Source organism: Apium graveolens, chromosome 2 (assembly GCF_009905375.1).
Source record: "Apium graveolens cultivar Ventura chromosome 2, ASM990537v1, whole genome shotgun sequence".
NCBI classification, from domain to species: domain Eukaryota; kingdom Viridiplantae; phylum Streptophyta; class Magnoliopsida; order Apiales; family Apiaceae; genus Apium; species Apium graveolens.
The window spans coordinates 298220174-298232128 of record NC_133648.1 but is presented as its reverse complement, the minus strand read 5'-3'; the positions used below and the strand labels follow the sequence as shown (position 1 = coordinate 298232128).

Genomic DNA, 11955 nt, shown 5'->3' with positions numbered 1-11955 from the left:
AATGTTGTTGTTTTGATTAAAAGAACTTAAGTATGGTTAAAGTTAAGCTTAGGCATAAGTATGAATGTTAAACTTGAATTGGTTGGGGCTGTTATGATGTGGTTTGGATGGATGTTGGTTGTATGATTGATTTGAGGTTGAATTGTGATGGTTTTTGAATGGTTTAAATTTGGGAAATCGCGTAAACATAGCCGTCGTAACGTCCGATTTTCTTTAGACTGTTTTTGTGCATAACATTAGGACCCGAGAACCCCCTGCTAGATTATGACCATTTCCATGTCTAGATAGCTCGTGTTACAAGCTTCGTTTTGATATGTAGTTCGTTCGATTCCGATGCACGGTTTAGGAGAAACGACCGTTTCAAGTAACGGCGTTTCGCGAACAAAACATTTCCCCTCGCCTTACTTTGAAACATAGGTTAAAGACCAAAAAGGGTTAATTAATGTATGAAACAATTATGGTAAGAGTGTTAGGCAGTTGGTAAGACACTCGCGAAGGAATCGCCTTAAAATTCGTAATGGTTAATTTATTAAAAATGGTGGAGCCGAGGGTACCCGAGTGACTTAAGCGAATCAGTGAGCGCAAAACAAGCGTTAGAGTCTAAGTTAGTTAAAGTATAGATTTACAAGTGACTTTGGTTTAATTCCAACTTACTTGTTGCTTATAGGTTACCAGACTCGTCCCGAGCCATTCGTAACCCCCAGTCGCTCAGGCAAGTATTCTATCCGTTATACTGTTGTTGTGATGTATACACTTGTATATGCATTATCTTGCGATAGATGCATGTTGGTTATTTAGCAAATTCTTGCGATATATTGTAGCATGTGATATGGTATATATGCATGCCTGTTTCATATTCTTGAAATATATATCTGTTGGTTCAGTTGATAATACCTATGCTAGAGGATAGCGGTATCTTGCATATACCCTTAGTGTAGGGACCCAAAGGTGAAAAAATTTCTAAAACCGGGAGTCGAGGATCCCGAGTAGATTTTGTATATATATGGATATGGATATATATATATATATATATATATATTTATATTTATATATGGTTATAGTTTTCCAAACTATTAATCGAATAAGGTTTATTCGATAACTTTAAACTTTATTTTATTTAATGAATATTATTCGAATATTCATTCGAGGACTTATGACTCCTTTTATTTTATTATTTGAATATTATTTGAATATTCATTCGAGGACTTATGACTCCTTTTATTTTATTATTTGAATATTATTTGAATATTCATTCGAGGACTTATGACTCAGTTTATATTATTTAATGAATATTTTTGAATATTCATTTGAGGATCTATGACTCCGATTATTTGTTGAGATTTGTTCTTTATTTTATTAAAGAATAATGTTTCGATAATCAAACTTATTTTCGATTATTCAAATGAAGATAATACTTTCATATAAGTATATCTTTGGTTATTTAATACTCGTTTCAAGTATAAATTTTAATACTTCTACTTCAATTATTTTTATAAAGATTATTCTTTATGGGAATATTATTTAATTAATAATATTCAGTCATTTTCTAAATATTCTGGGGACTGATTTACTTCATTAAATCAGTTTTACTCCAAACACTCTATAAAGTGTTTTCGAGTCTTCAAAATGATTTTTAAAAGTTAGAGCGGATCCCAAAACTCATTTTTATATTTAAGATCTTCCTTTTTAAGGGAATTTAAATACTCGCTTAAAACCTGAGGGATCCGGCTCTGTGGTGTATTTTATATTCGCAACAAGGTTGCAGTTTTGGTAAATGAATTGATTACTTACCCAACGTTCGGGAAGTAAGTCCATCTATTGAGTCGGCATAAGCAACATGGGCTCAGTGGGCGTCCATGATAGTGTAAGTGGCTCAGTGGGAGTCCATCAAATGCATAAGTGGCTGAGTGGCAGTCCAGCATAGGTCCTAATGCGGCCAGGGTGATGACCAGTGGGGAATTCGTCCATCTACTAGTAGAAAAGGTTACTTATGGGTATCTTTGCCTGATCAGCAAGATATCTGGTTTATGCCAAAATTCTTTTCCTTTCCAAAATTCATTGGATGTTTCAAACTCTGTTCATACTTTACATAACAGAGGTTCCAGGAAATGTTTTAGAGATATATATATGTGGATATATATATATATCGGGACTAAATAAAGTATCTCGTAACTTTATTTCATTCAATAATATTTCAAAGATTGAATCTATTCAAATCTTGTCTTGTAGTCTCATCTATGTGATGAACTTTTGAAACTGATTATAACTTGAACGGTGGTAGTTCAAGTAGTATTGGGAAAGATATAAGTATATTGGGGTATTTGGTAACCTCATCTTTTAAACTTATATCTAATTAATAATTGTCTTATGAATGACAAAGATTTTCAGAAAAACGTTGAGACAAGGTTAGATATATGAGATCACCTTGCAACGATATTTTTTTTATACAGTTATACACTGGGACTTTGTGTATATTATGCATGGAAAAGGACTTCCAATATTTTGAAAAGTATATATGTATATATACTGAATATTTTGCGACTTCATCGCATTAAGATATCAAACTTGGTTCATTTCTTTTGACCAAGACTTTCATGAGTATTATGAGTAGGCTCATATATTGTTAATCATTATACATATTATTTTGGTGGGCTTGCTGCTCACCCTTGCTTTCTTCTTTCATCACACAACAACAGATAGAAAAGATGAACAGAACCAAACTCCCGATTCGCAAGCGATTAGGAGACGTTCCGCAGATTTCTAGAAGCATTGATGCCGCCGTAGCTGAGGTAGGAACTACCAATAGGCTAGGCTTTCAACTTTTGATGGACCAGATTTATTTATATTTATGAATTGTAATAATGGCAAAGAAATGTAAATTTATTCAGAAAAACCTTTTAAGGTGTATTGGCAGATAATTGTGGAATAAAATGACTTGTGGTTATTTTTGGATGTTCATCTCTGAGACTATAACGTGTGGTGTGTGTGTTTATTGTGGGGTCACAGTACAAAGTAGTTGAGTAATTATTAAGATTGGGTGTTATTAAGGGAAATGAAACTCGTGACGACCCGGATCCCCGACCCCGGATCTGGGGGTGTTACAGGTTACTTGAATGGTTATTCATTGGATGAGTGGCTCAAGCTTGTGGAAGCTCTAAGAGGAACTGAAATTATTAAGGAACTTCAAGTGCTAGTAAACCTTAAGGACCTTATTAGAAAGGAGCCAGGCTATGAGGATTTCATGTAATGAATGTACCTATCAAACACATGTAATCAATCAATGTATAAAAGTTGTACTTGTATTTTTGTCAATTTTTAAGTAATCTTTTATTGCTCATTGTAACTTGGGTTAGTCTTGTTACCAGGCATAAATTTGTGATAAACAATCTTCTCAAAAATTGGGGGAGATTGTTGTGCAAGACATGCCTGTACTATAACAAGACTAAGTCATATTGACAACCCTAAGAATTAGTTGTATGATAATCTAAATCTGTATTTCGTATTAAATTACTTGAGTCTCTAAAAATGTCAAAGATCATACTGAAGTATTTTTCTGTAAACAGTCTCAAGCCTAAGAATAAACTCTGGAAGAAGATCAAGAAGATCATGCCTCAGAGAAATTGTGAAGAAGCTTGGAGTTGAATAAATCCGTTTTAGGAAAAATGTTCTAAGTTATCAAGGCATATAGAGAAGTCATTCGAGAACTCCAGAATGACTTATCGAGAAGTCCAATATAACTTATAGAGAAGTCTCAGAGATATCGACAAGCTAAATGAAGACATGAATATTGGATATATCGACAAGTCAAATTATCATTAGAGATCTCAGAGATATCTACAAGTCAAAATGTATATAGAGATCTCTGAGATATCGAAAAGTCATGTATGCATTAGAGGACTCAGAGATATCGACAAGTCAAAATGAAGATATGAAGATTGGAGATATCGACAAGTTAATTTTCTTATTAGAGATCTCAGAGATATCGAAAAGTCAAAATACTTATAGAGATCTCAAAGATATCGACAAGTCATTTCTACATGCAGAAATTCGGAGACCTCGATAAGCAAGTTCACTTATAGAGAACTCGGAGACCTTGAAAAGTCAAAGACACCTATAGAGAACTAAGAGATCTCAATAAGCCATTATACTTATCGAGACTTCAGTTCTCTATAGATCAAACTGGAGATCTCGATATGAACCTCAAGTACAGAATGCATACAAGTTAAATATTCAAGATTATCAATCAACAAACGATCTAATCACTTAGATTGAAAAGTCTACAAAATCAGCTTGAAGAGTACAAGATAAAAGGCCAAGATTAACTGACTAAGGAAAGTCATAGACCTACACGATTTGCAAAGATACACTAAGCCATAAATGAAAAGCTTTAGAGATAACTTAAAGTAGGGTTTAGTACATCTTATTGCACGTCGTGTTTACTAATTTATAAAGTAAACACTGGTCCTTTATTTTTAATTGTATCAAACAGATCTAGTTTTTCTAGTAACTCTCTCAAGGAAGAAGTTGAGTTCTTTACTTACAAAGAACCCAGGATTTATAGAAAAATACTAGCTTGATTGTAATATAAAATTAAGTGAGTTTTGAAATATTGTATGCACTATTTTATTTTAGCTAACATAATATTACTGATTTCTAATTTGCTTTGTTAACCAAGTAACAAACATTGAAAAAGCCTTAAAAATATCTAAAACACATTCACCCCCAGTGTTGTATTCATTACCTAACACCATTGTCACTCCTCAATATTTTTACACAATTTTGATCTTCAGCCTGCTTCTCAATTTTCTTGATATGTTCAATTATGATGTGTGGAGTGTCATCCTTAAAATGCATAAACTCTACCCATGTGTACCTTGAGTAGTCATCCACCATCACAAGTACATATTTCTTTCTAGAAATAGATAATACATTAAATGGTCCAAATAGGTCCATGTGAATGAGTTGCAAAGGTGCACTTATGGAATTCACAGCTTTGCTCTTGTGACTAGACCTCTTCATTTTTCCTTTTTGACAAGCCTCACAAACTTCATTTTGAGAAAACTCCAGATTTGGCATATCTCTCACTAACTTCTTTTTGACCAAGGTATTGATTACTTTGTAATTCAGGTGAGAGAACTTCTTGTGCCATAGCTTTCTTTGCTCAACATATGCCTTAGTATAGAAGCAACATATACCATCCTTATTTGCCGAGTATAAATTTGCAACAAACAAGCTTCCCTTTCTTGCTCCTTTCAAAGAAACTTCACCAGTCTTTTTGCTGATAATTGATCATTCTCCTTTGTCAAATGAAACCTTGAATCCTTTATCTGTGAATTGACTGACACTCAGAAGATTTACCTCAAGACCAGCTACCAGTGCTACATCTTCAATGACAACATTTCCAGAAACTAACTTGTCATATCCCATTGTGAATACTTTGATGTTGTCTCCAAAAGTCACCAATGGGTCAGCCATCTCCTCAAATTGTGATAGCAGGGCTTTATCACCTGTCATATGCCTGGAGCATCCATTATCTATATGCATATGACTTTCTTCACCTTGCCTTGCACACAATGAAGATTAAGTGTGTTTAGCTACCCAAGTAGTGTTGTGTACTTTTTTTTTAATAGAATTTGCAGAACTAGAATTTGATGATTCAGAAAGAATAGTGTTCAAATTTTGATTTACAGTTTCCTTCTTAGATGTAAACTCAATTTTTGCATCTTTGAGATTTACTCTCAGTTGGACAGCTTGTCATTACTTTCATGTTGCAAGGAATGCAATCATATTTGTCACCAAAGGAATAGGGATCTTCAGCCTTTGCTTCATTGTATCTACAGGCTCCCACTTTTGGCTCACTAACAGCCTTTTTTCAAAGGCGAGTTAGGTGATTTGTAGAGCCACACTTCTGACATTATTTCCTGGGAGCATATGCAACAAATGCAAATTTGTTGCTCTTGTTCACTCCAATCTTCCTATTCATGTTCTTCTTTTTCTTTCCTGCATTCTCAGTCTTGATTTCCTTGATTGGCTTCTTAGAAACTTGATCTACTATGGGCTTCTTTTCAGTTTTAGAAGTTGGAGTTGTTTCTGGGCATTTCTTCTCATTATCTTCATCGGTAAACTCTTGCTTGATGACCAACTCAACTTCACTGATATTGACTTTACATACTTTGAACAAAGGTGCATCAACTTTTCTCAGCATAACTGGGACATCTTGATTTGCAATTACTTTACCTTTGTCACCTTCACTTTTTTTATTGTTGTTTAAAGCATCATAGTCCAAACCAATAGCTATGTTAGCACATAGTTTGTTCTTCTCATGGTATTTTCCAACCAACTGAGATGCATTTCTGAATGACTTCGGTTTCACTTCATTCTTTTCTAACTTTTCCCTTAACACAGCTTCTATTTCATTTGCATGCTTGATCTTGTTCTTTAGGTATTCATTTTCTTGCTTGACAGTTTCAATCTCAACAAGCTACAGTTCCAAATCTTGTATCTCAACTTCAAGGTTCTCATTTAACTTTGACAGTCTACTCACTTCCTCAATAGCCACCACCATGCTTGTGTGGATATTAAACATCTCTACAGTTTCTTTATATTGGTTTATATTTAAATCAATGGTAGTTAGAGTTGGTTCCTCTGATTTTGATGAGGATGATTCTCCTTGCTCAAAAGCCATAAGTGCATAGTTTCCAAACTCTTCATTCTCATCTTCATTATCAGTGTCATCCCAACTCCTGCCTTTAGCAATGTAAGCCTTTCCTTACTTCAAGAGAGCTTCATACTTTGCCTCTAATTCCAAATAGGCTTTATCCTTCTTCACCTTCTTAGGCTTCCTGCACTCAGTAGCAAAGTGACCCAACTCATCACAATTGAAGCATATTATCTTTGATCTGTCAATAGATCCAGTTTTATAGCCATCTTTGTTAGTTGAGTTGTAATGAGTCTTTGGTTTCCATTGTTGCTATTGGAAGACTATCCCTTGTTCTTGAAAAACCTAGGATTTGTAACTCTAATGTTAGAGAATTTTCTATCCAAGTAAAATATAGATTGATCCATTTCATCTAGCTCATCAAGGATGTAGAACTCTTCTTCCTCTAGCTCCAAAATAACTTGCTTTTGAGGTCCTTTTTTATTTTACTCCATGGCTTGAATAACTGGAACTTAAGCATCTTGTTCATCATCACTTGCTTCACTGTCATTTACAACTAAGGCACTGGAACCATCAACCACATGTCCTTGGTTTGCCTTTAATGACTTTCTTTGCAATATTTTAAGCTCATAATGTTCAAGATCCCATATAAAACTTCCAGTGTTATTTTGCTCAAGTCTCTTCCTTCTTTAATAGATGATATTTACTGTTTAAGGTGGTCAGGAAGAGCTAGCAAGAACTTTAGGTTAACCTCCTCAGCTTCATAATATTTATCATGAAGTTACAAGTCATTTATTAGTTTGTTAAACCTTTCAAAAACTTCAGTAATTCCTTCTTCAGGCTTTGCCATGAAACCCTCATACTGAGACACCAGTAGTCACCTTTAATTTGATCTAACTTCCTCTGTACCCTCACACAAAATCTCAATCTTCTCCCAAATTTGTTTGGTTGTGTCACAGTTGACAATATTGTTGTACATAACATTGTCAAGTGACTCTATCAGAGTTAGTTGCAGGCCACTATCCAGAGAGACTTTTTCCTTTTCAGTTTCAGTGTATTTTGAGGGGTCTTTAGGGGCATAATGAGCTGGAATGACCATATCTCCATCAGTAGATTCATCAAACCCTTTCCATGGGAGTAAAAAGGCCATTCTTGATTATCTGGATATATAATGGGTTGGCCATCCTTATGAACAACATCATCTTTTTTTTTCCAAAGTGTATAGTTGATTTTATCAAAGGCTGGTATCTTGATACAACTTATCTTTTGTGCACTCATACTTCCAAGATCTTGATCTGTTTACTTTCAGATTTTTCTCTAATACCACTTGTTAGATATTGAGTACAACACTGGGGGGCTGAATGTGTTTCTTTTGATTTTTAGCCTTTTTAACAGTTTGGATATTGAATGAACAAAGCAGTTTATATTTTGCAGAGTTATTGTGTTCAAAAAAAATAAAATCACAAGCATAATATTTCAAAACTCACTTAATTTGTATTAATAAAGTTTTTTTTGCTACAAATTCCGTGTTCTTAAAATATAAGAACTCAGCTTCTTCCTTGAGAGAATACAAGAAAATATGAATCTATGTGTTATTGCTAAACTAAGGACCAGTGCATGCTTTATACATTAGCAGTACCGGTTTAAAAAACTTGCACTAAACTGTACTAAACTCTTTTCTAAAGCAACCTTTTTCCATTTCCATTTCTAAATTAGCAAATCTGTGCAGAATCTTGCAGGTATGTGACCATCCTTTGTCCTATTAATCTTGACCCTTGATCTTGTATTCTCTCCAGCTACTTTGTAGACTTTTCAATCTAGTTGATAGATCATTTGTTGACTGATAATCTTAAATCTTGAATTTTTTTTGTATTATGTATTTGAGAGGCATATCGAGATCTCTAGTTTGTTCTATAGAAAAGTGACATATCGATAAGTATATTGACTTAACGAGATCTCTGAGATCTCTATAGGTATATTTGACGATCTTTGCATGTTAAATGACTTGTCGATATGTCTGAGATCTCTACATGTAGAATTGACTTGTCGATATCTCAGAGATCTCTATATCTTCACATCTTCATTTGACTTGTCGATGTCTCTGAGTTCTCTACATGCAGAAATGACTTGTCGATATCTCCAATACTTCACATATTCATTTTGACTTGTCGATATCTCTCAGACTTCTCTATAAGACATTTTAGACTTCTCGATAAGTCATTCTGGACTTCTCGAATGACTTCTCTATATTTCTTGATCTGTGACTTGTCGATATCTTGACTTAGAACATTTTTTATAGTATAGTTTTATTCAACTCCAAGCTTCTTTACTTTTCTCAGAGGCATGATCATGGCTTGATCTTCTTTCAGAGTTTAATCCTTAGCTTGAATCTGTTTACAGAAAGATTACTCCAGTCTAATCTTCTAACCTTTTTACAGATTCAAAAAATATAATACAAAATACAAAGTTGATTATCAAACAACTAAATCTTAGGGTTGTCAATGTGACGTAGTCTTGTTATTATATAGGCATGTCTTGCACAACACTCAGGTGTACCGTACGCCTACCACAGAACATTATTTATGAAGAAGATGAATATACTTACTACAAAGCATCTAGTATTGATGCTTACGGGGAAGCGAGATATACCAAATACACCTATCAATTCGATGCAACAAATACAAACTGGTGTTAATGAGTTATGCATATAGCTATATCGTGTCGACCTAATACACCAACTCGAAGATAGTATTTGATCGGAAGCGTCGATTATCCAGCATATAAAATAGACAAATATTGTTGCGACTATACCTCGAAAATAAAATTCTCAGACTATCAGTTTTATTGATACCTTTGTTTTTACTCAGACTATTAATTTATTGATATCTTTGTTCTTACTCAGACTATCAATTTTATTAATACCTTTGTTTTTACCCGGTAATCCTCTTTCTACGTGCAAAAATACTTAGTATATTCCGCATTTTGTTTGGATTTATAACTTGTTTTGGATATATAGATGTGTGTATATATATAGTATTGTAAAAGGTTAGTGTGTATAGTTAGTAATATAAGTCATAAGAAAAATTGGTGGGTAAAGAGGATAATGGATTGGAAACGGGATAATGTGAACATGCTAGTACATAAATGTGGTTATTTAGGTCATTTTTTATGCATCACATGGGTTATGTAGAAAAATATTATAAAAAACAAATTTTCGAAAGAAATAATTTTACGATTATTAAAATCTGAAAAATAGAACGAATATACCAGATTTTTCTGGAATGAGTCACGGATCGCGCTTTCTTTAAGACATTTCATGGCTATGTCCAAAATAGTGCTAGACAATCACGTTTAACCCGTCATCCCCAAGATAAAACATCTCAAAACAATTGATTCTATACGGTAAATTTATGCACTAGAAGAAAAAATGTTCGATCTACACCTCAAGAAGAATTATTGCTCAAAAAATTAACACCAGAAAAAATAAGAAAATAATAACACGAAGCGGAGAATGCTGGGAATCAAAAGGAGATTGTATAAAAAATATGTTGTGTACACGGGTAAAGTAAACTTGATTTGGTAAAAGTGTACATGGCTAGTGTATGATGATTTGTTATTGTAACTGGCTATAATGGAATGCTCTGAATGTAAGAAAATCTACACAAATATGATTTTTGGACTAAAATAATAAGAGAGAGATGATGAGGTTAACAAGATAGGAGAAAACAATTTGTTGAACCAAAATATTGAAAAGTGACCAGCTTATATAGCCATAGGAGCTATAAATGAAAAAATACAATCATGCAAATGAGCCAAGAAAATAGTCCCAATAAATGAGATGCATACATTTAAATTTTTGTTTTTTCAAACGGCAAAACCATTAAAAGAGTGAACCTGGACAAGGTTTTGAAAAAACAAAAAATAAAACTGATACATTGATATTCCAAATCAGTTCATTCCAAAAAAAATAGTCGTTAAGTGAAAAACTTAATCATCCCCTTCTGATCATATGTTCCACAATCTCGATTTTAATTATTATTTAAAAAATAATTCACATAAAAATACTAACAATCCCCCACTTGAATATTTTAAAAATAATAAACTATGAGCAATATCGAAGAAAATAAGGATAGACTTAAACAAAGGTGTCTTCAGAATTGAACCATTGCATAGTGAGTAGGATCTTGAGTTAAACAAAAGTGACTCGTAGTCTTGAACTCTATCCCGGATATTAAATCACGCATAACCTTTCAAGATGTAGTCAAATAGCTCGTGCATTAAAGGCCCTGCACGTCTATCCCAGTATGTGAACGTCTATTTCATAAGAAGCGGCCCTCGCTTTTATATTCACATCGGTGAGTCTATCAAGAGTACTCCTGAAGTTAGGTACTCCCTCGAAATAAAGTATAGATCTCATTAAGAGTTTCAAAATAACTCAACCTCTTATCATTTCAGATAACATGTTTTTTAATATAACATGTTATCCGCATATCACTTCATGACTTGTTATTACCACATTGAACCTATTTTTTGGGATCTCCAATTCATTATGTTGGGTTACCGTCATGATTGAATACTCTCGACGGGCAATAGTCCCATATTAACCGAAGTTTTATAGACTTTCTCTCTGGCTAATCCTTTCGTCAAAGGATCTGCCAAATTATCGTCAGATGTTATGTGATCCAACCTTTAAAGAGATATTCTCTAACAATACTGTGCTTATGACATATGTGTTATTTCTTACCTTTAAAATAACAGTTCTGAATTTTATCGATAGCCGAGACACTATCGCAATGGATTAAGACAGACGGCACCGGTCTTTCCCATAAAGGGATCTTTGCTAGCAAGTTTCTTTACCAACTTACCTCTTCACTGGCTATAGCTAGTGCTATCAATTCTGCTTCCATAGTTGACTTAGCTAATATAGTCAGTTTCTTTGATTTCCAAGAAACAACACCACCAGCTATATTAAAAATATAGCTACTTGTTGCCTTGGAGTCTTCTGACAAGGTATTCCAGTCAGCATCACTGTATCCTTCAAGGACAGCGGGAAATTTACCATAGTGTAATCCAAGGTTCATAGTTTTCTTGAGGTATCTCATGACCCTGTCAATAGCATGATAATGCTCCATACTAGGTCTATTGGTAAACCTGCCCAACAATCCCACGACATAGGCTATGTCGGGTGTAGTTCCATCAGCAGCATATCTAAGACTGCCAATGATACTTGCATATTCTTGTTGTCTTATACCGTATCCCTCATTTTTAAATAACTTAACACTAGGGTCATATGGCAT

At 33.9% G+C, this 11955-nt stretch overlaps 1 protein-coding gene across 1 annotated transcript; it reads right to left on the bottom strand.

The window, feature by feature from the left end:
* Positions 1-10522: 10522 nt before the first annotated feature.
* LOC141702464 (secreted RxLR effector protein 161-like) lies at positions 10523-11955 on the bottom strand. Its single transcript, XM_074506135.1, has 2 exons — positions 11524-11955; positions 10523-10552 (listed from the first exon to the last, which is right to left on the bottom strand). Exons 1-2 carry the CDS (start codon positions 11953-11955, stop codon positions 10523-10525), a joined length of 462 nt encoding a protein of 153 aa, XP_074362236.1.

Excerpts from the sequence above, each read along its gene's own strand:
- LOC141702464 (XM_074506135.1), bottom strand. The coding sequence starts at position 11,955 with ATGCCATATGACCCTAGTGTTAAGTTATTTAAAAATGAGGGATACGGT. Across the intron at positions 10,553-11,523 it reads TAGCTATAGCCAGTGAAGAG|GTTCACTCTTTTAATGGTTT; the intron begins GTAAGTTGGTAA and ends AACCTTGTCCAG.